We start from the raw sequence: 27,880 nt of genomic DNA on the forward strand, positions 1-27,880 counted from the left end.
CAGCCTGTATTATTTAAGACTTAAAAATGTTTGATTGAAGGGGAGGCTTAATTTGATCTAAATTCAGTGGAAAAACATAATTGATGGGCAATTATACTATTTAACAAATGGCTGAATTTAAATAATGACACTACTGACATTTAAGGAAAGACTTTGCATATCCTCAAAATAGCATTTGACAATCTAGAGCTTGCCTAAGATTTTTTCCTTAGACTGTGAAATATTAATTTGGAGACTCAGGCATTCAAGAATAATAGTATGGACCTATTTTTCCTCAAATAAACTCATAATCTATCATGCCAATAAAGAGAAGGGTGGAAATTTAATACATGTCTTATATACACTGAGTGGCCAGATTATTATGATCTCTGAATGCATAATAATCTGGCCACTCAGTGTATATCCTATATAATAAAAGGCTAATATGCAAATTGTCCCCCCGACCAGGAGTTCCACCAGCAGGCAGGCTGGCCAACTGCCCATGTCCCCTCCATCTGGCCAGGCAGGCCGGACCCCACCCATGCACGAATTCATGCACCGAGCCTCTAACATATATATACTGAGTGGCCAGATTATTATGCATTCAGAGATCATAATAATCTGGCCACTCAGTGTATTTCTCTTCTTTCATTGTCTTCCATGTTTTCCGTAATACAGAATTGGTGAAAACAGAACTTGGAGTGTGTCTACCAGATTCTAACAGAAAAAAAATACAATAAAAACATGCGAACATGTGAGGTGCAGATGGGCATGTGACCTAGTGTAATCACTCAGTTAATTTCCTGGCAATACTTGAAGACAAGCAGGTACAGTTTGCTCAGTGTTTCAAGACTTGACAGTTCCATTGGTGCAAAACATTTTAGGAAAATAGAAGAGCAAGGTGTTCGGTTAATGAGCATCTTTAAGAATGCTCCATCCACAGTTGAATGGATTATTTTCTTAATGTGCATAATTTTCATTATTTTAACAAATATTTATTGAGGGTTTATCAGGCACCAGGCAGTTGGGGTTAGGGAAGAAGGTAAAAAGGTAAATAGATACAGTCCCTGCTCTAACTGAGCTTAGGGTAGAGCATGGGGATATAGGATAACTGCACACTATTAATTAGGATGGAAAATGTTAATAGGCAGAGAAGCAACAAAGTATGGAAGCTCGAGGGAGAAAACAATTACTTTACATTGTAGAGCTGGAAACAGGAGAAACGGGGAGTAAGGAACGTTTTAAGCTAAACCTTTAAAAGTAGGGGATATGAGAACAGGTAATTATATTGAAACCACCTCCCTGAAGTTATGGAAATAAGGAAGGACAAAAGCTATGGAATTCAAGTAAATGCAACAAAAATCATTTAAGTGCCTACTCTGGGCTAAGAGCACCAGCTATGTGCCAGCTCAAATACATCTCCTGGTCAAAACCGACCCTCCCCTCCTCTGAGCACCCATGCTCAGTCCATCTCTACTTCTCTTATGTCACTTAAGCTATTCTACATGCCTGCAATTGGCTTCCTGGCTGTGTGACATTGAACAAGAAGCCCAGCCTCTACTGCCTCACTGCCCTTACCTGCACAAGGAGTATGCTAAAAGCACTCACTTCATGGGTTTGCTATGAGGTTCAAACTAGTTCATAGATGAGCATAATTAGACCAGTGTGTGTGTGTATATATATATATATATATATATATATATATATATATATATATACCTGTTTATTGTGATTGCTCTTATTAAACATCATTGTAGTCTTTCATCCATCAGATTGATTTCCCATCAGACAGTGCTTCTCCAGCTTTAATGTAAAGGAATCACTTGAGGACCTTATTAAAATGCAGGTGGAGGTTCAGTAGGTCTGGGATGGGGCTTACGAATCTGCATTTCTAATGAGTCTCCAAAGGCTGCCCATGCTGCTGGTCCATGGACTACATATTGAGCAGCGCCTTGTGGCCCATGAACTGCTGCTGGCCCATAAACTGTTCATGAACGATGAGAGAAGTGCAAACATTGAGAATAAGCACTTAGCAACTTCTGGAGCAATTTACCATTGCCACAAAATCCAACTGCATAATCATCTTCATGGCATTTACAAACCTCTTAGTTCATAATGGATTCAGAATTTTCTAAAAACGATCCTTTACCATAAATCATTTGAGAAGCATTGCTGTAGAACACAGCAAAAACTTAAAAGCAGACACAGGGTCTTTGCAGAGTTTCCCACCTCCTCAGCAGCTAAAGAGCTTTGCACAAGGTTAGTGTTCAAAGGATATTCTTGAATTCTGGTGTGAAATAATCTATAATAATAAAAGCGTAATATGCTAATTAGACTGGACAGCCGAACAACCTTCCAGACATCATTCTGGACGTCCTTCTGGATGAAGCCGTGGCAGCAGGGGATGAGGCAGAGGCGGCTAGGGGTGATCAGGCAGGCAGGCAAGTAGTTAGGGGCAATCAGGCAGGCAGGCAGAGTGGTTAGGGGTGATCAGGCAGGCAGGCAGAGGTGATTAGGCAATCAGGCAGGCAGGCAGGCATATCCTTTGAACACTAACAATCAGGCAGGCAGGCAGGAATATCCTTTGAACACTAACCTTGTGCAAATAAGGCAGGCAGGCAAGCATTTAGGAGCCAGCGGTCCCGGATTGCGAGCGGGTGCAGGCCAGACTGAGGGACCTCTCCCCCCCACCACCACCCCCCATGCACAAATTTCATGCACCGGGCCTCTAGTCCTATATAATAAAAGGCTAATATGCAAATCAACTTAACGGTGGAATGCCCGGTCGCTATGACATGCACTGACCACCAGGGGGTAGACGCTCAATGCAGGAGCTGCCCCTGGTGGTCAGTGTGCTCCCACAGGGGGAGCACCACTTAGCCAGAAGCCTCTGCAGCAGCGCTAAGAATGTCCAACTGATGGTTTAGGCCTGCAGAGAGCAGGCCTAAGCCATCAGTCCGGACATCCCCTGAGGGCTCCCAAACTGCAAGAGGGCACAGGTCAGGCTAAAGGATCCCTCCACCCCTCCCCCCACCCTAGTGCACGAATTTCATGCACTGGGCCTCTATTGAAAAAATAAGTGAATACAGTTGTTAAAGACCATTTTAACAACTCTGTGTAATGGCAAGAGCAGGAGCTTCAGGTAGCATCAACTTTAATGAAGTACAATTAGCACACCACAGCTAAGATTTTTTTTACACTTTATTCATTTTTTAGAATATATTTTTATTGATTTCAGAGAGGAAGGGGGAAGAAGAGAGAAACATCAATGATGAGAATCATTGATTGACTGCCTCCTGCATGCCCACTACTGGGGATTGAGCCTGCAACCCAGGCATGTGCCCTGACCGGGAATCAAACCATGACTTCCTGGTTCATATGTTGATGCTCAACCACTGAGCCACGATGGCTGGGCTACAGTTTATTCTTAATGATTGTTGAAAGACCTTCTGCATTGGAACTGTAAGCACAGGGAGGTGTTTTCTCTACCTGGTTCTCTCCTATGAATACTGGATTTGTACATTTGTAGAAATGCATCTCACTTTTATTATAATTCCATTTCAAATAACTAACACTGTGATCAGGAGTGAACAAAATACCTCCACACATGTGCATAAATATGAGTCTCATATTTCATCATTGTTCATCTACTGCAGCCTCAGGTAGTCATTGTTTAGCAGTAATGTACATATCAGAATGCCTTCTGGCAACCAAAGAAAAAAATAGAATGAGAAAGAAATACCTGTTCATACAAAAGAACCTTATTATTATTTTGGAAGGGTATGTGTGAAAGTCAGCCAGTACAATAGTATATTGTATACCTTTACCTGCAGCGGCGGTTTTAATGAGTGGTCACAAATAGTACTCTAATGCAAGGCCTAACATCCCAGAGTCTGGAATTTCATGTGCGCATATGTGTGTTTTATAAGTTTCCCTTGCAGTTAAATCATCAGCTACAATGAAAGTATCATTTACCAGGAAAAAGTCAGGTTTCTATTAAATATTGGAGAAAGGACCTGAGAACTCTTACAGAGGTCGGGTTTAGAGTTTAAATTGACAGATGAGTCAGGATACTAATCTCTGCTCCAGGATTTCCCATGGGTTAATAACTTTACTAATTACTCCCAAAATAGTTATCACACTTATATAGCATGTGCCAAACAGGACTCTTAGGAAAATATCACATTATCAAATTAAACAAATCTATAGAGAATTGCTACTTATGAAAATTTACATTTGAAACATCAAATCATCCACAACTCCCTCCACCAAGGTCATGAATATTAGTAGTTTGTACCCCCTCAAAAAGTAGTATTTAAATTAAAGATTAGCTTCCATCATGACACTTTTACTCTTCTATCTTTTTATTTGGAGCAGTTGTAAATCGGAAAGGAGGTTGGTATTGTTGGAGGTAGTGAGTTGGATCAGTTTGGCGTAGAAAAAGTTTGGAATCATGAGCTGGGATGTGAACTCTGCCAAGGTCTGTGAAACCCGTTAAGGAGTCTAGATTTTATTCTAGAAGTAATAGAAGGTCCCTGAATGATTTTGTGGTGAGAGAGATGGAATGCAGTCAGCTAATTTGTCACTTTAAAGCAGTGGTCGGCAAACTCATTAGTCAACAGAGCCAAATATCAACAGTACAACCATTGAAATTTCTTTTGAGAGCCGAAAACCGACTTCTGCGCCTGGGCCACGAAGTTTCAATCGCACTGTATGTGCGCGCCCACACGTGGTATTTTGTGGAAGAGCCACACTCAGGGGGCCAAAGAGCCGCATGTGGTTCGCGAGCCGCAGTTTGCCGACCACTGCTTTAAAGGATTAACAGTAAGTCCATTCTGTACGACACTGCATTGATGGATACATGAGATGATGCTTTGGCAACCCATAGAACTGTGTAACCCAATGAGTAATGTAAACTGTGAATGTGAGTTAATGATAATGTATCAACATCAGTTTATCATTGAAACAAATATAGCACACCAATGCAGGATTTTACATAATAGGGGAAACTGTGGTGAGAGATGGAGGAAGGAGGTATATATATGAGAACTCTGTTCAGTTTTTCTCTAAACCCAAAATTGCTCTAAGAAATAAAGTCTATTAAAAGAGGAAAGAGGGAAGATTACATTTGTTGCTGGGTGGAGAATGAATTGGGACACCAATTAAAAAGCCAGCACAGTATGCTTTTTAAAATATCTTTATTAGCATAGATTCTTTCAGGAGACTTGCTATTAGAAATTCACCTGGCATCAAATATTCAAAGATTGGAACTCTTTACATTAAAGGTGAGGTGGTGCCTGGCTGGTGTAGCTCAGTGGTTGAGAGTGGACCTATGAACCAAGAGGTCATGGTTCAATTCCCAGTCAGGGCACATGCCCAGGGTTGTGGGCTTGATTCCCTGTGTGTGGCGTGCAGGAGGCAGCCAATCAATGATTCTCTCTCATCATTGATGTTTCTGTCTCTCTCTCCCTCTCCCTTCCTCTCTGAAATCAATAAAAAAATACATATTTTTTACAAAAGGTGAGGTGGTAAGAAAACAAAGGAGAAAAAACAATCACATTACCATCCAATGGAACACAAATTGGAGTCTGAATGTTTATATCTGCACTACCTGTTAACAGTTTTTACACCTACTTTTGAATTCATGTTCATTTCTATGTGCATCAAATTTAAATGATTACATTTAGGAAAAGCTAATACACATATTAGTATCTTCTAGGACCTAAAATCTTCTGGAGAGACTTTAAATTAACATACTAAGGTAAAAATAAATAAAAAAAGACAGGTTTTAGTTATAAGCATGTAAGAAAAGACATTAACAATGTTAAAGCTAGGCCTAATAACCTTGAACAACCTTAAAACTGTCACATAACTGGAGGCTGAATTTATGTGGATGGCTATATTTTCTACCTAACAATTTAGTAATTTGACAGAGAAAAATGACTATCAGATAGAAATACATTTATGCTGCATTAACTTAATACCCAGTAATTTTTCATTTCCAGAGAGTAATAGGAATAGCTTTACAATTATATTACTGGGCCTATCTGCTTATAACTTGCTTCTGATGATAGATATGGTATTGATTTGATCTGAGTCTCTCCAGTTAGTCGTTCTTGATTGTTATGTTTAAAAAAAAAACTTACAAATCATGGACAATCTCTGAATATTCTGACCTGAATGATCCTCAGGATTTAATTTATCAATTGGTGGGGGATTAGAACAAGAGAACACCAAGTTCTGGTCTCAAAACTCTCTCAATGACAAGACTAGAAATGCAGAGTTATTAATTAATCGTAATAATGTCTCAACAATACTTGCAGTCTTATTGAAAGAGAATTAGAACTCTACATATGTGCCAGATTGCTAAGCCAGGGGCATTCTTAGGAATGGTTGGAGTCTGGTGAGAATTCTTTCAGGGATTATTGATTAATTCAAATCTCCTTATGCTCTTTGTGCTCTGTAGACACAAAACCTTGTGCTCTGCTACATTTATGTTTCTTATTAAAAGAGTAATGGTTTCATGAATTTGTAAAATTAAAATAAACCTCTTATTTTCAAAAAGCTTCTATACCTGCTTTGTACACAGTCATGAAGGACTAACTGGAAAGCTGTCAGGTTCTGATTCCCAGAATCCTCTAAGAACCAGGGTTGACCTTGAAGATCACCAAGATTAAGTCACTCCCCCAAGTTCACAAGCCTAATTGTCAGCAAGCCATGGCTAGGATGCATATCTTCAGACTCCTCATCAGTCATGCTCTCATCAGGCTCTGCCTTAAAATATATTTCCACGTTTCTCTTCTAAGGAAACATGGAAATATACTTTTAATTGTTTATGAAAATTCTATGAGGTTAACCTTCATATATATAGTCATATTACTTCTACATAAATATTCTGCATCTATTTAAGAATAATTTTTACAGCACAACCTATTGGTAAAAGAAGAGTTTCATTGGTAATTGTAAAGCATAATTTATTGAATCTTTTCCCAATCTGGTGATAAAAATACAATCTAATTTAACTTTATATTAAAGTGTCTATAATTTAAGTTTAGAGTGAATTTTAATACACATAATTTCAATCCATAACAAATTAGCCCCCAAAGATGATTTATTAGGAATTAATATTCCTGTAGAAGCTATGTTAAAAATAAGAGAAGGAAGAAGGGAAGTGTCCTAGGCGAGGCTATAAAATTCTAGTTCTGCTATAATACACGCAAGTACTGGGCATTTGAGTGGAAATTGGCTATGAGTGATCATAAACCTGAAATAAAAAAATAATTATAATTTTGTGTGGCTTTTTCCCTAATGGAAGTTGGAGCAAGGTATAGAGTGGAACAATAGTTGTGGTGATTCATCTGTCTGGCAGTTTCCAGCCACATCTCTCAAAGAACACGGTGTTTTGTGCAGAGTTTGGAAGAACAATGAGGCATTTCCTAAGTACAGAAAGGAGAACTAGCATTGCAGGCGAGTGGGACAGCATGTACAGGTTGAGAATGGTGGAACAGCGTGGTGCATTAGGGGAACAAACAATGATCTAGTTTACTGGAGCATACATGTTTGAAGGTTTGGAGGGAAACTGAAAGATTTAAATAGATACTTCCAGAACCAGATCCTGAAGGTCTTCAATACTGAACTGATCTGCTCGTGCTGGGGCTGGGGTGCCACCAATGGGTACTGAGCAGGAGATGGCCTGACTGATGGCTTCAGGAAGAACATATTGGGTGTCAGTGTGCTGTGGAGGCACCGGGCTCTGTCATGTGTCTCTGGCATTGTTTTACTGTATAGGTCAGAGGCAGCTCTGAACATGAGAGAACACATTACATTTATTTCCAGGCATTAGAATAAAAACAAGGAGACTGGGGGACCTTTAAAAGGGATTGAGTCTGTGTTTCCTCAAGTTCAGTCACTTTTGTGATACACCATAACTTTTTTCTTATCTACTAGTATAAATCATGTTTAACCTAATTTATTAAAATTTTTTGATGGACTCATTTCTTCACAACTCCAAAAAATGAATACATGCCCCTAAGCAATAGTATTTGTGAAATTGCAGATTTAGTCATTGCTGATATGTTATATATTAATATAAATCCAATTATTGAAAAGAAAAATGCCCATCTGGGTGCCACCCTAAATTACACTTTAGGAAACACGAGTCTATCTGATGCCATCATTTTACAGGTAAGGAATTGATATGTAAATCAAACAATGTGTCTAAGTCCCCCATGTTCGCCAACCATGTTCCAAACACAGTTCTAGGTGCTGGGGAGATAGCAGTAATAAAACAAAATCATTGTCACCAAGAACTTAAATTCTTTTAGGGGGACACAGACAACCATCCAACAAACACAAAGACATGGCATAATGGCAGGTAGTGTGGAAGCTATGGGGAAAACACGGGGAATTAAGCAAATAGACAATGTCCCGCTGTGCTTTTGGATGGCGTGATCCAGGAGGCCGCTCAGTTGTCCCATAGGCTGAGAGAATAAGATGTGAGATATCTGAGGATGACGCGCTCCAGGTAGAAGAAACAACAGGAGCAAAGACACGTAGGTGGGAACTTGCCTGACATGCTTGAGGAAGAGCCAAGACTGACTAGTGATGGTGCCACGAAAGCCTGCTTCTTAGGAAGACCGCCTGCCGCCCCACCAAGGGCTGGCCAGTGCACGTCAGGTCTCTCTAGCCCAGCACCTGTTTTATTGGAATGCAGCCCTGCTCGTGTGTTTACATCTCGCCCAAGGTCGCTTTTGTGCTTCCAGCAGCAGAGTTGAATGTTGCAACATAGTCCATGTGGCCTGTAAAGAGCTTAAATTATTTACCCTCCAGCCATTTACAGGAAATGGTTTGGGCAATCCCATAACATCAAAATATACATTTTTCCATGTCAAAATCTAGTTTCTACTTGTAGAAAATCTGATTTTATTTTTAAAAACTTGAGTTATGTACCAGTGGAAACTTTTTAGTATATCCTCTTCACATGTGATTTTTTTTTTCTTTAATGATGAATTGGAAGAATAAGGTAATCTCTCATTATGTAAAGATAGGAGTAAAGAATAAACACAGTTCACCTTACGCTTGTAGTTTCCTCTTGTTAGTATTCAAATTATATTCTCTCTAAAGTACATCAGACACAGGCCGGTAATATAGCCTGTCAGGAGTTGCATTGTTGGGTGGGTACACAAGGTTTTTAAAAAGATCCATATGGACAGTTCGGCTCAGAGCTACAAGTCTCCTTGGAACTAATTACCTTCTCAAATCAAAGGGTCTTGAGATCATCCGTGACCTCATATTAAAAAACTGCTGTGCTGAATTTACCTGGGGCTTTCTTTTCCTCTAAAACAAAGTACTTACGGTTCTAGGGACAATATTTTTGTCTTTGGTGTAAATAAAGTTCATAGAAGGTGCCTCATATTTTCTCCCTACCAAATATTTCTAGAAAGGAAAACTAAGCAACAAGAAAAATAAAAAATAATAATTAAGACTAAAGAGAGAATAATGTAAGAAAAATACATGGACAATGTTTAAAATACTCAGTATGTATATGTTTGAACTCAAGATTTAAAGTAAATCAGATGCAGAATTGAAGTAGTGGCATAATCCATTTAATTAATTTAATTAGCCTTCCATTGATGGACTTAAATTTGTTTCATATTTTTTGGTCTCATAAATAATGCTGCAGTGAACATCTTCCTGTGATCATCTCTCTGGTGATTCCCTTATAATAAGTGCTTAGGAAGTCACAGCAGCATAGAAGGAAGGTTATGCACATTGCTAAGGTGGTCACTACACATTATTCTGTGGCTAACTCCTGAAGACAGGTAAAGGGACTTTCTTAATTATGTGTTTAATGCTAAAGCTCCGTCTGATATTCCACTTGGGGCTTCTTTATTGCAATGTTTCCTCAGTTACAAGACACTAAGTAGTTTATCGTTCCTTGTCTCCGGGGAAACCCTGGTAAGTGAGAGACCAGAAGATGTGGGAGTTTGAAGGAGATCAGTCCTGCAAATGGCAGAGAGGCAAGAAGAAAGCTGAGGATCCAATTCAAGTGTGGGATAAGCCATTCAGTTCACACTATGACCCTCAGTGAGTGTCCACAGGAGATTATGAAAAAGGGAAGACTAAAGTGGCACTGCCCTTGAGGAATTACAACCCACCAAGTTCATCATAAATACCACCTCTCAGCTCTAACTTCTGTCTGTGGGAAGAGTTCAATCTTTTGGAGATGAAGTGCTCAAAAATTCACTTATTTAAAAAGTATTTTTGGGCCGGGTGGTGTGGCTCAGCAGTTGAGCGTCATCCCAGGAACCAAGAGGTCATTGGTTCGATTCCTGGTCAGGGCACATGCCTGGGTTGCAGGCATGATCCCCAGTAGGGGGCATGCAGGAGGCAGCCAATGAATGATGTGTCTTTCTCATTGATGTTTCTATCTCTCTATCCCTCTTCCTCTCTCTCTAAAAACATAAAAAATAAAAGTATATTAAAAAGTATTTTTCCTCGTTGAAATTTGAGGGGTTTTTTTCTCCCCAAATGTTTACTTTAAGAACTATTATATGAAAAATTCACTCTTGGATGATATTCGAAAGAGGCCTTTTTGTGTGAGCCAGAACCTCTCAGTTGGGCCAGCTCAGCGAAACACACCACAGCGTCACTGCTTTTAGTCCGCATCCTGAATGTGTGCTGTAATGGTCACTGCTCATCATTTTTAAATAGGGAAACAGGGGTGTGTAGGGTTCTCACCACACCTCTGCAATCGTGGGACAGGGGCTGTAGGATCAGAGTAATCAGACAAGTTTTCTTATTTATTGACATTTTAGAAGTTGTGGAAGGTCACTGGCAAACTCAAACTTTATTCTACTTGGGCTCATAATCAGGGATCAAACCATTCTTTTGAAACGTTCAGTTCTTAGCAGTTCCTCTTTAAAGAAATGCTATCATTCCATTCTTTGGGGAAGAACGAACAATGCGGCTTGTGTGTTCAACCCACTTGGAGCCTTAATACACTGTTTCTTTAGAAGGATTTGCTTTCGAAAGTTGAACTTTTCAAAACTCAGAACACCTTATCACACTTTCACAAGCCTTCTCGCTGAAAATGGAAAAAGGAAAGGGGAGTGAGCCTGTCAGGACTTGTGCCAGTTAAATCCAATCTCTGCGGGGATTTGTTTTTCTCCTGGCGTCAGATTCGATGTTCAAATCAAGCAGTGTTAGAGGCTGCGAGGGAATGTCCATGGGATTCTTACTGAGGCTAATCCCACAGCAGCACATTCCAAGGGGCTAATCTGCCCAAGTTCATTGCTTACTTGAAAGGTCTCTTGGGGGACGAGCCGGGCAAGTGACTTTTTTTTTCCAGTGGGCGGTCATAAGAGCATTATTAACGGGATGACCAGCCCCAGACGCAGCAAAATGAAAGCAACAGGAGCTGCTCGTGGGACTGCCTTTGCCACCACCCAGAGTCAGTGCTCAGGTAAAATAATTTCAGCTCACTTTCCTCTTGTTCAACTTCCCAATATTGCTTCTGGGGACCTAGAGGAAGACCAAAGGAATGCCCAGGGAGACCTTGAGGGAAAGCAAAAGGCAAAAAAGTGAACATAGGATTCAGTGCCTTTGGGTCTTTGGTATTTTGTTCTATTTTGGACAAAGTGTACATTGAAAATATGAGAGCCTCACAATGAGGAACATAGTGAAGTTTTGCTTGCAACGTATTCCTGTAAAGTTAATGGACTCTTTTTTTTTTTTTAATCTTATGATTACTTGTCTGGGTTGTTGTTCTTCGGTTAAAGTTGCCCTGCTAAAGGGTGGAATGTAATCGCATGCTCCAAGAATTTCTGATTTAATACATACTCTGTGTATGCACTTGTAAACCACTCCTGCCTGGAGAAGTCCTTGATTCTGTAGTGAGTGCAAGTGGATAATGATAAGAGTCAAAAGTAATTTGGGGGACGCACCTCTGTAGCAGAGACTTTGTGAAAAAAGAGCCGAAACCTGCTTAAAAGAAATAACTTAATTTTTTTGTCTTTTGAGGGTGATATCTATAGCTGTTTGTTTGTTTCTATAATTTTGCTGCTTTATTTATGGTACATTAGACTTTTAAAATTCATAATTAAGTTATTCTTTGAGGGTAATCATTATACTTTGTTTAAAATGTGAATGTCCTCATTTGTGTTTTGAATGAGATGTCTTTTAATCATTAACCTTTGGAAAACACTTTCCTTTTACGCATCACACATGACTGATAATGCAGAAAGACAGGAAGGAAAATAGCCTTTTACAGACTCGGTCATGGTGACGTGACCATTCTACCTTTAGAAAAGAATGTACATGAGTGATTTCCTAAAGTAAAAGTACATGAGACTTCCGAAGTATATTTAAAAGACATTTTAGGACACTTTGTCCATTGAGGTTTCGCATGATATATGGTCAGCTAGAAGCACGGCATGTCAGAACTCTTTCATGCTTTCTAACAATAAGGATAGCCATTCTGAGCTAACCTAGTTGGATGTTCAAGCCAAGTAGAAAGCCTGCACAGCGCCATTCAAAGACTTGGAACAAATGAAAAGGGAATTGGGTTAGAGAACAAGTTAAACCTTGACTACACTTCAAGTATGCCCTCTCAAAGAAAATAATTTTAAAAGTCTACTATCTGTCCACCCTGAAGACCAGAATAAAGAGCACAGTAAAGGAAAACCCACAATAGAGCATAGTAAACTATGTGTGATATTTTGTAAAATTTCTAATTCATGTGCTATACATGCATTCTTTCAGTTATGTATTATACTTCTCAAAGAAGAAAGGATCCAGTTCAATTATGAGTGATGGAAAGATTCTTTTTACATTATGTTTCTTTTTTTTTCCTCCTCCCAATTTTCTGTGCCTTTGCAAGGGAAGTGGTTAATCCTCTAATAAGAAGAAATAGAAACTAACCCTCTGTCCCTTTGCTAACAGTGAAGCGCCCTGCCACCTTTTAGAAGGTAATGAAGTTGCTAAACTGCACACAAGTCAAATTACTTTATAATTAAAGACCAACAAACAAGTTGGCAATCTACCTGTAGTACCCTTATACACAGCATCTGAGTAAAACTCCCAGGGCTTTCCAAGTTGAGACTTGGGTCCATGAGAGAGAGAAATAATGAAGGTGCCCTTGAAAAATCGAATCTATGTCATGGTCTCCCAGATTCTCAAACTGGGAGTCCTGCTGTGATTGCATTTCTTCATTGTAGTTATTATAAAGATTTCCCCTCTTTGTTTCCTTCTCATAATCTGATGGCTTCTGAATGTCCCACCCAAATCCTTTACCTGAAGGAGAGAGGAAGAATAGATAGCATAGTGAGTAATGAACAGTCCCCACAGAAAGGGGAAGTGAGAAGGAAGAAAAATACAAGTATGAACTGGTTCTAAGACATGCCTCTAGAAGCCCAACTCTCTTCAAATACCAAGGCACTTCCAAACATGCACAGATGGCACTGCCAAGATCAAGAGTATTTAATATCAATAATATCCAACTTGGTGCCCGGCTGCTGTTGCTCAGTAGTTGAGCATCAACCTATGAACCAGGAGATCACGGTTCAATTCCCGGTCAGGGCACATGCCGGGGCGTGCAGGAGGCAGTTGATTAATGATTCTCTCTCATCATCGATGTTTCCCTCTCTCTCACTCTCTCTCCCCCTTTATCTCTGAAATCAGTGTGTGTGTGTGTGTGTGTGTGTGTGTGTGTGTGTGTGTGTGTGTGTGTTTAAATAATATCCCACTTGGCAGTTTAGCAGAGTGAGTAAGAGTGTGAACCCTAGAATCAGATTGCTCAAGTTCAAACTCTGGCTGTAAAATTTATTTGCTGCATCTGACTAGTTTCTTCATTGATAAAATGGTTTTAATAGTAATCACAGTGTTCTTATGAGCCTCCACGGAGATAACACATGACACAAATCCAGGCACATAATGAGCCCTTAATAAAGCTGAGGCGTTACTACCTACTGAGCTCCTACTAAGTGCCAGGTGCTTTCCCTGAATTATCTTTGATCAATACAACTCTCCAAAAGAGCTATGATTATCCTCATGTTATGGAAAAGTCTCAGGGAAATTAAATAGCTTTCCTACATACCTCGTTATTGGCCAGTATTCCCCAATGCAAAGTGAGATCAATCTAGGTCAGTCGGCTACAGCAAAATCACAGAACTCTCGTCTGAAACTTCACCTGAACTTTTAGTATCAGAACCAACCTGGGACTGCCTGACTTCTTGAAGTGGAAACACAGTTCCAAAATAATAATGCTAACTCTGTGTGTCGGGCATGTTGTTGCACCCATTTTATAGATGAAGAAATCTGAGGAACAAAGGAATTATTTGAATTGGTCCACATAGCTGAGTCCCACTCACACCATTTTTTTTCTAACTGCGAACCTCATGCTCTACTCATGATGTTGCCATTCTTGCTTTCTCTCAGAGAGTATTGATCAGCACGCCCTGAAATTCTCAGGTTCTCCCCCAAAAGATCCTTCTGAACCCTAGCCAACGTGGACCACAAAGAAAAAAGGAAAGTGCACTCTTTTCTGCTCCCCAAGGTGTAGGGAAAGTTGGTTTCAAATGTCCAGTGAGGAATATTTTTACCATCTTTCTGCCAAGAGATGTTATCAACGAGAGTATTCAGTGTCTAGGAAAAAATCACAGCCCATGAATAGTTTAACTTACAGGCTTTTTAGAGAGATAAAGACTGGTTATCATCTACACTGTTGCAAAGATGTAGCCACTAGCTTTTCCTACATATTTGAAAAGAAAAATTCTTTGAGAATAGACACTGGGGCTTTTTCATGCCCAGCTGACAAACAGAACTGCAAATGTGGCCTTGGTGGTGGGAGGGTGCAGTGGGCAACCTGGACCCACGGATCTCTGAGGCAAGGTGGGCACTCCCTGTCATGTGGATGGTGCATAAACACTCGGAAAGTATGGGACCTGATTGTGACCATGACTGAAACAGGATGCAGTTCCTACTTACCCCTCAGGCATCCCCCGTGTTGCTACTTTTAAGTGTGTGTTGTCATGAGTATTAGACAACCACTGCCTTCAGGGCCACATGCTTGTGGACACTCTGTTTTAAGAGAGGAAGGAGATTCACAAATAAGGGGGGGGGGGAGGGCAAACCAGACCTTAGCACAAATTACATGGATATTTGGGGCCTTGGCAGAGTCAATATCAATGATGGCCAGCAGTTGGGGGCTTGTCACAGTTAACAGTGGTCATTGAGACAGGCCAAGTAAACAGCTTGGCTGCACTTTGGCCTTGTGTATTTTAAGAGTATGAATTTAGTCCTCATGCTGGCTTAGGTAGAAGATGACACCAGATAGAAATAACATTTTAAGTTGCTATAGCAACTTTCATCTTAAACACTTAGAGAAGGAATCTTTTGAGAAGCTTTCTGGATTCCATAAGAGACACTTCCATTTCAAATGCTATGAAGAAAGGGGTAAAAGGATGCAGGACGGACACTCTGCTTTGGGACAAAGATGGCAGAGTTTTCCGGAACTGCCTTTTATCTTTCCTGGAGCCCCATCTTAGTGGCGAGACTTCTGGGTGGACAGTCCCAACAAGGCCCATCTTAGAAGCTGTATTTTCTATGCTTAAAGGCCTGTGGGATGCAAGAAAGTGCTGTTGTACTTCCTTCCAAAGGCATTACCTGTGAAATTATGGACTGTGATGAAGACATTTATCTTCCTTATGTTTCCATTTCCATTTTTCCCCTCTGTATTTAAGCACTGCTAATTTAGATTTTAGAAAAATCATAGTGATGGATTAGGACCCTTGAGTTATGTAATTCCCTCACCATTTTTCTTTCCTTCTCCAAGGAAAATCTAAGTGTCAGCCATGAAAACTTTATATTTGTTTAGATATATGGGTGACCCTTGAACAAAGCAAGGTTTAGAGAGCCAACTTCCCACACAGTCAAAAATTTGAGTATAACTTTTGACTCCCCCAAAACTTATCTATTAATTGTCTACGGTTAACCGAAAGCCTTACCAATAACGTAAGTAGTCGATTAATACATACAATGTTTGTTGTATGTATTAAATACTGTATTCTTACAATAAATTAAGCTAAAGAAAATGTTATTAAGAAAAGCATAAGGGAAATAAAATACATTTACACTATTTATTTTTTTAAAAATTCACATGTAAGTGGGCCCACACAGTTCCAATATGTGTTGTTCAAGGTTCAACTGTATATTTTCCCACAATTGAACACTTGTTATCTGTAGGGTTAAAAACATACTGCTGCATATTTTTCATTTTCTCTAAAAAGAGCATTGTTTTCCTGTCCTTCAAAAATCATGAATTTGTATATGGTTCTATCACTATTTTTTATTATGATCATTTCCTTTAACTCACAATATTAATAATGTTGAACAACCTAATTATCATGTTCTGGGAATGATTGCTTTTGTTGTAGTCACTGTTTATGTGTGTAACCACAATTTCAATTCAGTTTATAAGGTACTAGTCTATCATGTTATTCTGAAATTTTGCTGCCTAAAATACTTAAAGATTATGTTCACCTTTACTCTTCTTCTTTTTTTTAGGCTCAGAAATCCTGGATAGAAAGAGCATTTTATAAAAGAGAATGTGTTCACATCATACCCAGCACCAAAGACCCCCATAGGTAATTTTGCTGTCTTTATCATGTACTGAGAACATGGAGTAGCAACTATGGGAAAACTACGATAGTTAGCACTATTCATTACATGTAGACCAATGTGGAATTAAAGTTCAATTTTTATTGTTGCAGGACATCTTTGCAGCAATCACATATACACATACCACATAATATGCCATCTTTGCAGTGAATTCTCTTAAGAATCTAATCTATACAGAATAACAAATATACCACCAGGGAAGGAATTAATCACTATATCTAACATATATCTAATATATATATATATATATATATATATATATATATATATATATATATATATATATATTAGTATGGTTACTGGTTTTCCCTTTTAAGCATTTCATCAAAATACTTCTTTGTACCAACATGCATTGCTGTAGTGAAAAGGATATTTTTAAATTAATGACTTTTAGCAGATTACTAATTAGACTGTAGACCTTCAAATTCCTAACCAAGCACATTTTTTAGTATCCTACTTACCTTTTTGAATATCAAAAGAGTGGGAAGTATTTGGGATAAAGTAACATATCAATGTCTGGAAATGCCTTTTTTTAAAAGGCAATGTACTAAGCAGTTTAAGATATAGACTATAGAGTCATATAGACTATGTAACCTTGAGAAATTATCTGACCTTCAAAACTACAGTATTATACTCATAAAGTGAAAGCCACACTGTTAGCATTTAATAAATGGTAACTATGTATCAGTGTTATAACAGTAATCATAACTGCAGTGGTAGGAAAGTCTGAAGGACCTTTTCATGGGTTAAGGAGTGAATTTTGTTTTCAGATATCTTGTGAATAATTCTTTCATTGTTTCTTTAAGAACACTTTAGCTGCAGATTTTTCCCCTCTGAATTGGCTTTTTGACAGTGAATGTCAATTTGGAAAAGACAAGTTAGGTAGTGACTCACCTATGAGTGAGATTCCTCATTTAAATGTGCATATTAAAATTCTTCCTTGGGAGCTGCTCAGTGTCCTTCCTGCAAGATTTGATCGACGGGAGGAGTAAGAAGTAAAAACATCTACAGAGCTTTTGTTCGCAGATTCCAATCTTGAACAATATGGCAGGTGTGAGAGGGGTGGGTGGAGAAGGACAGGAGACATGGTACAGCTTACACAGCTAAAGGAAAATGAGGAGGCGGCAGAAAAGAAAAGGGATATTGTCAGGTAAATCCTGAGTTCCTCATGTGCCTGATACAACCACAATATGGGATTCCACCTGAAAACTGACTAACGGGCTTGCTACAGACTGGAGATTTTCCAGCCTTAAGTGTGTACTCCAGTAGCAGCTAATTCAATGGTTCACTTTGACCTCCTATGTTATAGGTGTTGCTGCGGGCGTCTAATAGGCCAGCATGTGGGCCTCACTCCCAGTATCTCCGTTCTTCAGAATGAGAAAAATGAGAGTCGCCTCTCCCGAAATGACATCCAGTCCGAGAAGTGGTCCATCAGCAAGCACACTCAACTCAGCCCCACGGATGCTTTCGGGACCATTGAGTTCCAAGGAGGTGGCCATTCCAACAAAGCCATGGTAATCAGAACAACATTCATTCATTTCCCAAATTCTCTCACAAGTCCTACAAGGCAATGGTAAAGAGCTGGAGATTTACTCTTTAGACCTAATCCCAATTCTGCCATTTCCTGGCTGGGTAACCTGCTCTAATTACCTTGTGCTATGTATCTATGCTCTTTCTCTATAAAAATGAGGCAAACAAACCTCCCTCTGAGGATTAGTATGAGATCAGACACATGACTGTTGTTTTTATTCATAATAAGTAGCTTTCTACCCACTATATATTATGTTACTATCTGGGTCTCATTGTTAAGACATGTTTTTCTAACTCCTTTGGTTAAAAAAAAAAAATCTTACCTTTAGGTTTCTATTTTGTTCTATTGGTAACTAGGATTTCTCTCAATTCAAAGTAGAAATGATCGTGCCAGTCCATTTTCTTCTCTCTTCTATCAGATTGAGTGCTTTTTCTCCAAGCAGCTGTGTTCAATAATGTTCTCAATGGAAGCGCTCCATATGAAAAACATTTTTCTTTGGAAAGGAAGCCTCAGGAAATAAACACATTTTAGTTCTCAGAATTGTCACTTCTAAATTTCACCTTTCGTCAGGGACTTCTCCCTCCTTGGCTGTCAGATTTTGCCAGGAGAAAAGTATAGCATGTGTTTTTGGAAATTCTAGAAATGCTGTATTCCAACAAGCTTGCTTCTGTTGAAAGAGAGATCGTCGAGGGGGAGCAGTTGGAGGTGGCTGTTCTCAGGCCTGCCACAGAGGCTTCCGAGTTCAGAGAGAAAATTTTGCTTAGAGAAGCACACTACAAAATGCAAGAGAAGTTGCTTCACACCAGTTACAATCCGGAAATGGGCAACAAAGCCACCTCTCTTGTCTTTTTTCTCTCCCCTCCCCATTCTCACATCTGCACCCGCCCCCCTGCCGACTGCAATATTTTCTTCACCACGAATAGCTATAAGCTATTCTCACAGTTTTTCCCTGAGAAACTTAATTCTAAGCTATATATTAGATTAAAACCAATTTTGAATAATATATTAGGGAAAAAGAGATGCTATATGCAACTTCCAAGGAGGCCTGTCAAAAGAAAGAAGGGTTAGTCTAGGCCTGTACAGAACTAGGGAAATGGAGATGGTAACTTCCACATCCAATTAAGGGATGCATTTGCCTACATAAGATCATTAAGGGTCCCCAGCTCAGCACAGTCCCCATTTTCACAGTCTGGATTGAACCATATACAGTGTGGGTCTTCTTGAACCATGCATTAATTAAAAGTCATGCACACTTTCCCTACAAGAAAAGTACTGCAGGAGAGGAAGTGGCTTAGTAGGCAATAATCACAGAGTGGTACACCCAGCGACTTCATAGGGTCCTTGAATGATGCCAGCAAGTATCATGCCACAAACTCAGAGGCACATGGTAAGTAAGCTTCTGGTCATTATTTCCACTGTTAGAATGCAGTGTCTATCAAATTGAGCATTATTTTGCTCATAAGTAAGAGTGTCCCTCCAAAGTGATCACCTGGGGAGATGCTAATTACCATGATGCTTCCAGTGACCAGGATATGTTTTAGAAACTGATTTATGTTTAACTAGAGGCCCGGTGCATGAAAATCCATGCACTGGAGGGGGGGGGGGGTCCCTCAGTCTGGCCTGCCCCCTCTCACAGTCCAGGAGCCCTCAAGGGCAGGAGGCGACCTGGCGATCAGGGGAAGGCGATGCCCCATCACACCTCTGCTGCTGCCACTGCCGGAAGCACAAGCCTTGGCCAGCCCTGGTTACCTGAGCCTTGGGTGGCCCTGGGCGGCTGGGAAGTCGCCATCTGAGGCTTGCCTTTGCCTCGGGCCAGCCCTAGGCAGCTGGGGGGCTGAGAGGACTGGGGGACTCCGGAGGCAGGTGCAACTGCTGCCCAGGCAGAGCTGAAGGGACTGAGTGCCACCATCTTGTGGCTGTGGGCGCCGCCATCTTTGCGACGACATGAAGGTCAATTAGCATATTCCCTCTTTATTAGATAGGACAAGTGGGAGCCCACGCTATTCACCAGACACAATGCACATTTTATCCACTTTGAATATTTGCCCTTGAAGTATTTTGATTCTCCTGTCTAGACAAAGAGGTTGAGTTGTCCAAATGTCATATGTCTTGTTTTATTAGGCAGGATGGTCGTTTGCACCAATTTTATTTTTCGTCCTCTTCAACAAATAAGGTTGCAGTGTGGACAAAGGGAAAATCAGAAACTACTGTCTGTGAAAGAGTGCCAGCCTTTAGATGGAAAGCTGTGGTAAATTACTGGCCGGAATTTAAGTGAAACAAGTCAACTAGCTTAATATGTCTTTGGTCACCCGCTCCTGACAAAATATTTGAAAGTTGAAATGATTTTTAGCAAAGTGGTCAAAAATTCTAGAGGGCAGATTAACATTGAGCTTCATTAATTTTTTTAAATAAGGTATAACATTAACTGTTCCCTTTAAGACAACCCAAGATGAAGTGCTTGGGTCTTCAAAATGCCCATGTGGTCTGGACACAAGGTGAGGCAAAGGCTGCTGGAGGTTGGTGGAAGATACAATTGGAATAAAGAGAATCATTATTAAAATTATTTTCATTGTTATTAAAATTATTAAAACCATACCTGTTCCGGAGCATTATATGCCTGTGTTACCATAGGCAGTACAGCACGATGCCATGGAACTCTGGGCTCCAAAGACACTGGAGGGATCGGGTGCAGTGGCTCTCAGCCTGGAGGCTCTGGAGTACTACAGAGGCTCCTACATATGCTCATGTAAGAGTCTCCCCCAGAGAGTCTCCTTCATTGGTCTGGGATAGAAACTGGCATCCGGTTTGTTGTTGTTGTTGTTGTTGTTGTTGTTGTTTTAAGTTAGCCAGGTTATTCCAGCCAGGCTTAAAAAATGCTAAATAATCCCAAATCTCTCTACCTGTTTTATATGGAACCCAGTCAAGTTGAATTATCTCCCAAGAGTCACACAATTATTTAACGACAGAGACAGTTCTCAAACCCAGGCTCCTCAGGACTCCCCAGCAGTTCTGTTTCTTCTCTGCCCTGTGTGCCTGGTACACACTATAGTTGTGTTTTGGAAGGAAGCTAATTGCCATTATTTTTCTAGCTTTTTATAAGGATTCTGAAAACTTTGTGCTAGAGATAGAAGATCACTATATTGGATGAGCTTCATTAGATGCAGAAGCTGTGAACGGGAAGAGCTCTTGGTGAAATTGCATCCTAGGCTGTTAATAGAACCATGTTCTGAGCCCTTCCTAGTCCTTTGTAGTATTCCGGCTTCAATTCCCAGGCTTGACAAGCTCTAGTAAAACAAATGAATCCAGCTTCTCTCACACATTGCAGAGAAACGGTGACACAGGAAGGAGACATTCAAAGCTGACAGGGAATGAAGGAATCTCACTCTTTTCTCAACACCAGGCCACGTATTACCAAAGGTCACGTCCCCAAACAAGGCACTCCTGGGCTTCTGGGGGACCTGACAGTTTATTCCGATGCATCATAAAAGTCAGAACAGGGGGACCAAAATCAAAGAGATGCAGATACTAAAGCTCTGGTTTCAGCGTTGTCTTACAAGGGTGGGTTCCAGGTAGCGTTTTAAAACTGCCTTGGAGAGCAATAGCAAGAGAGAGCACCATCGGACATTGAGTCCTTCCTCAAAGACTCTTCTTTATCTGAGGCTAAGACGGTAGGTTATTTAGGAAAGGAACCAGTGCTGCACTTTGATGAGACAGAATCTTATTTGCTTACTAATCATCTCTTTTAATTAATGCTGAGCTGCCTTGTGGACAAGGTACGCATAACCTAATTAAGAGCTTGTATTTAAACCTCTCGAGTCACCCAGATAATTCTCAGGTTTTCCCTTGCTATTTACTCTGCTTATTAGATCAGGTTGAGCTTCTTATGACAGTTTTCATAGAATTGAGGTAACTGTTCTTATGCCTCATTTTCATACTTAAAGCTCTAACTCTGAAAGCCTGCCAAGATGAAAGCCTCATTGTCTGGGCATTGTGGGTAGAGGATGGCAGGAAGGAGGGAAGGCCGAGGGAGAGACCCTAGGTTGGGGGAGGGGAGAGGCATCTACAACCTTGTACTCCTAAAATGCTTTGGGATTGAATTTGACTCTTTAAAAATTTGTTGTACTTCACATTATGCAAATTTGATCTGGGAATCATCATTGACTCACACAGCAAATACAAAATTAAAGGAATCCCACTTTGCAAAACAAAATAGCGAATCACTAGACTATGGCTAACTAAGCAGCTTTCCATAAGCACAGTGAGGTATTTGGGGGGCGATGGGGGGGGGTTGTAATTGCTCCATTGATTTCCAATTTTCATCTTGTAGTTTCCAGACCATTGAACCAACAGTGCCTTCTGAATCTGAGAATAAAACTAGGATTTGTCACTGAAACTTCTGATCCCAATCATAGACCTATAGAGAGGGAAGAACCAACTTTCCTCAGGAAAATTCCCCATCTGCCCTCTAGAAAATTCTCTTCTCCTTGCTTCTAGAAGAGTTTACACTAAGTAATTCTGGCAGAAAAATCGTAGAGAAACCCCTGTGGCCTGTTCATATTCTCAGTGAAGTTTTATAATTATTTCTAAACCTTTAGCTTTGGCTTTTCAGCATCCATGACCTGGAAGCACCCAGCCTCTAACATTGAGGAATTACAAAAACAATATGGAATAAATTACAATGGCATTTTCACCTCTAAAATGTTGTGAGTCATCAAACTAGGAATCCAATAACAGTGACACCTCACATTTACATTCCCAATATTTTCTTTCTAAGGAGCTTTTACATGTATTAAGCCACCGTAAGTATTCAACCCCTGCTGCAAAGCAAAAGGCTCCCCAAACTTGAAAAGCCGCTATCAGCAAAATTGTCATAGTAGTCTGGTGCAACATATTCTCCTTGGCCACCGCTTTAATTAAAAGCACTCATCTGAAATGTGGCTACAAAGAATTAGAAAATGAAATGATGCTTGTCACATCTCTTAAAAGAAAGGGAAATGGGGCAAATTTCCCACTCCAGGCTCATAAGAAAGGCATTAAAATATGTTAAAATAGATATTAGCATTAGTAGTTCCGTTACTCAGAGTAAGCACTAACAAATACCAATTGCTCATTTCCAAGAATTAATGGTGCTTTTGCAGTGTTAGGAGGAGAATTTGTCATTTACCATTTCCCAGAATGTAGCCAGATTTATTGTTCTGCAGTTTTGGGTGTTTTTGTTTTGTTTCATTTTAAGTGTTCATTTTAAAAGCTGGGTGAAGTGATATGGGTAAAAATTTGGGGCTAAAGAGGTGACTGATTAATTATCAGAGCCAAATTGCTCCTCAGAAGCTCAGGTTCAGAATGCCAAAGGAAGATTATGATTAATTTTTTTTTAATTAAACAGCCCCAGCCCGTTCTAAATAGCACTGGCTGCTTCCCCACTCTTCAGCCTTTGGCTGCCCTGGGTGTCATAAAGGGAAAAGGGTACTGTCTGGTCTGTGACCCCTCTGTGATCTCCAAGTTTAGTGCAGAGTGAGGCATAATAAAGTTGAATTCTGCTTTGATGAGTGAATGGGAACATTTGTAACAATGAAGCAATAGGAGTGACTTTAGAAATAAAAACTGCGGTGAAGTCACCTGCTAAACTAAAAGACCTTTAGCACCAGGCAGAACAACTGTTCAAGAATTTAGTTACTGAAGCCATTTCACACAAAAAAATCTCTATTTTCTTTTATAGCCTCAACTTTAAACTCTTCATTTCTAAGTTTGTGGCTTGGAACTCAAAATATGTATTGTTGTGAAAGTTATGCCAAATGCATTGGCCTCCAAAGCACCTAAGAATAGATCAAACAGTACAATTTCAACTAGAGCAAACCTCTGTTTCATGCAGAGCATTCTTGAGATGCAATGCTAATTGTCATCAGCTCATTGCAAGGCTTTCTGTCAGTCAGGGACCTAATAATGGAAGGGAAAAGGGGAGATAACCACAGACATGGGTAACTTATATGAGCTCAGTTTATCTCTAGCAATTAAAAATTGGGGAACTATAAGAGCATGTGTTGAAGGATGGGTTAGGTAGCCCAGAGCTATAGCATTCTTCCTCTTGACAGGTATCCTATATAATAAAAGGGTAATATGCAAATTGACCCAACAGTGGAACAACTGGTCGCATGATGGTGCACTGACCACCAGGGGGCAGTGGTCAACACAGGAGCTGCCCCTTGGTGGTCAGTGTGCTCCCACAGGGGGAGCGCTGCTAAGTCAGGAGCTGGGCTGACAGCGAGCCTAAGACATCAGTGGGATATCCCCTGAGGGCTCCCGGACTGCTAAAGCATGCAAGCCAGGCTGAGGGACCACCTCCCCACGCCCCAGAGCACGAATGTCATGCACCGGGCCTCTAGTTTTTGTAGAAACACCTGCACCAATCACTCCAGATAGCTTAAAGAGTTGAGATACAAAGCACTACTGTAAACAGCATACTAGTTTACTAGTAAAAGCTAAAGGCAAGTCATTTGAATTCTTTAGTTTGCAGAAGTCATTATAACCATCACCCAATTTGCATGTATCAGTTTTTCTGCTATAACAGGGATTTTGCACAGTTTAATCTTTACCATATCCTGTGAGATGATCAGGATCATCCCTACTGACAAGAAAGGGTGCTCAAATTGGCCAGATGGCATACTATCTGATGCTAGAGTGTGATGCTGCACATAAATGGAAATCAAGAAATGGAAGCACATGCCAGCACATCAGAGTCCTGCCCAGGTGACAAAATTCAATATACACATGAGGAGGATTTCTTTTTTTTAATATATTTTTTATGATTTTGGAGAGGAAGGAAGAGAGAGATAGAAACATCAATGATGAGAGAGAATCATTGATCAGCTGCCTCCTGCACGCCCCACACTCGGGATCTAGCCTGCAACCCAGGTGTGTGCCCTTGGCCAAAATCAAACCTGGGACCTTTTAGTCTGCAGGCTGCCGCTCTATCCACTGAGCCAAACTGGCTAGGCCCACAGTGGTCAGCAAACTCATTAGTCAACAGAGCCAAATATCAACAGTACAACGATTGAAATTTCTTTTGAGAGCCAAGTTTTTTAAACTTCTTCTAACACCACTTCTTCAAAATAGACTTGCCCAGGCCATGGTATTTGGTGGAAGAGCCACACTCAAGGCGCCAAAGAGCCTCATGTGGCTCTCAAGCCACAGTTTGCCGACCCGCTAGGGCCTGAGGAGGATTTCTTATTTGTAAGGTGAACCCTTAGCAATTAATGAGCTCATAAGTGGACAGTCAAAACTGCTTATCTTGACAACCAAAATAGCTCCTCATTTCAAACCGCATTGACCGTTTAGCAGGAATTGATGAATTGCTCCGGGAACAGTCATTTATGATATTGAAGCTGCTGATTCGGCACAGGGGTGGGCTGTTATATTACAAGCACCTGGAGAGCTTACTGAATAACCTGATTTTATGGGTATATGAATATAATTTAAACCTTCAGATATCACAAAACACCATTTTATCCCTTAGTTTTATTATTATCTTATGCTCATTTTAAACTAAAAAAAAAATCTTTAACTTACGCGACTGAAATATTTTTTAAGTGAGGTTTTACTGAGTCAAAAAAGCTAAGACAAAAGACTGGTCTTGGGGCATGGAGTCTAAATTACCAGGGGCATGGCCAGGTAGAAAAGACAGCATGTCCACTGTCCCACCTCCAGTATGGGAAAGGGGAAAGAAAGAGGTAGTCTGACAGAATTCACATGAGCTATGGACAAAGGTGTGGGGGACAGTGAAGCAGGGCCAGCTCTGGGGTAGCAGAGTCCCCATAAAGAAATGTCCACTCCTATAGATTGGCTGTGGGCAGCAGTCTGGAAAGATCACCTGTAGATGAGCAAAGGCTCCTGGAGTTAGATGGTGCCTGGCTAGAAGAAATGGCAGGAAATACCTACCTGGAAATTAATCCAAACTTCCAAGGGATTAAAACAGGAATATGAGAAGTCTTTTGTGAGCTGGTCAGCAGCCATGAACAGGCTAACAGTTCCATCTCTTTCCCTCTTCAGCCTGCTCTTTAATTTAGAACACCTCTGAATTATTTTTATTTATTTATTTATTTATTTTTGCTTATCACCCAAAACCATTTCATGGAGTTGCTAAACAATAATATAACCAAAAGTAACAAATTGCTTTATTTAAATACTTCTCTTTTTTCCTTATGTTGCCTCTCATTCTCAAAGGGAAGGGCACAGTAAATAAAAGCAAAGGACCAAGGACACCCAGTATTTGTTATTTATCAGCAGTGGGATGGAGTCAATCATGTGTTCCTTTGTATAAGAATCATTCCTGGTAACAAAGAACTAGGTAGTCAGAGATATGCTGAGTGTTCCTATTTAACGTGGCTTGTCCTGAGTAATTCTTGCAGTATTTCCTCTATTTTTCTCTTGGATTTCATATAAAATATTGAGTATCCTTTCTTTCCTTTGGTCCAATGACAGACACAAGTCACACCACTTAAAATCTTTGGTCTGGGAAAGAGTTGTAATCTCTGCTACCCATGTGGTCCCTGGGGAGCTGGTTAGAAATGCCAAACCTCAAGCCCCATCCCCAACCTGTTGAATCGAGGTCCTCCTGGTGAGTCATACATGTTAGTCTGAGAAGCACAGCTCAACCTAGAGTTCCCAGTGTGGCAGTAACTTTCAGAATCGATTAGTGAATGGTTAAACTATAATAATAAAAGCATAATATGCTAATTAGACTGGATGTCCTTCTGGATGAAGCTGGGACTGCGAGGGAAGCTCGGGTCCCGGGTGCTTGCCGGTGGCCAGAAGGAAGCCCTGGTCCGGGGTGCCAGAGGGAAGCCGGTGCTGGTAGCCAGGGGAAGGAAAGCCTACTCTTGCATGAATTTCATGCATCGGGCCTCTAGTTATTAGATAACTAGCTCTGAGGTCCCTGTTATTCATTTTCCCTAGGTTTCAGTATCCTCATCTGTAAAGCAGGAGAATTGAACTGATGATTTCTAGTTCCCATGACTGCTAACCCAAGATCCCTTTTATTTCTAAGATTGTAACTACTTCATAGCCAGTACTGAAAAAATCATGGTCAGGTCAAACATGGCCGCTTTCCTCAAATATCTTGCAATGAGATAAAACTGACACATGCAAACAGCAACCAGAAATAAAATATCAGACTGGGTTTGATTGAGAGTGATATAGCATCAACATGAGTTTGCATTCTCAGGAAAAGTCAGTGAAAGTCTTCGAAAGCCTAGAACAATTTATATAGATGAAAGTGGAGGGACTGGGTTTTCTAGGACTTGAGAAACAACATTAGCCAATACAGAGTGAAGTAGGGAAATGACTCTGAATAAGTAGGATAAGGCCAAATTGTGGGAGACCAGGACAGGCAGAATGGGAGTTTATGTATGATATAACAATTTGGGTTGGAAAATAATATGTTCAAAAAGGATTTGGGGAAAGAAGTCTGCAATTCTGATAAATTCCCAGCCAGGATATTTTCAAGCGTTGCTTATTCACCATTATCTCTTTTGTCACTATCGAGAATTCTGGTATTGCCTCCAAGGGGCTCCATTTTTCTTCTATTTTGAATTCCTTAGTCTTATTTATCCGGTTTATTTCTCTGGATATATCATTAGCATGTCTGTTTGATAGTTTAATTTATCCATTTATTTTTTCATTTAAACTATTATATTTTAA

At 40.2% G+C, this 27,880-nt stretch overlaps 1 protein-coding gene across 5 annotated transcripts in view; it reads left to right on the forward strand.

Moving 5' to 3' along the window:
• TRPM3 (transient receptor potential cation channel subfamily M member 3) overlaps positions 1 to 27,880 on the forward strand; it is a 444,564-nt gene that overhangs the window by 198,086 nt on the left and 218,598 nt on the right. For all 5 annotated transcript variants that reach the window (XM_079790372.1, XM_079790376.1, XM_079790373.1 and 2 more), the window contains exons 2-3: positions 16,543 to 16,622; positions 17,966 to 18,170. In XM_079790372.1, coding sequence (XP_079646498.1) covers positions 16,543 to 16,622; positions 17,966 to 18,170 — 285 coding nt within the window. The remainder of the gene's footprint in view (positions 1 to 16,542; positions 16,623 to 17,965; positions 18,171 to 27,880) is intronic.

Source organism: Cnephaeus nilssonii, assembly GCF_951640355.1.
Source record: "Cnephaeus nilssonii genome assembly, chromosome: 14".
NCBI lineage: Eukaryota > Metazoa > Chordata > Mammalia > Chiroptera > Vespertilionidae > Cnephaeus > Cnephaeus nilssonii.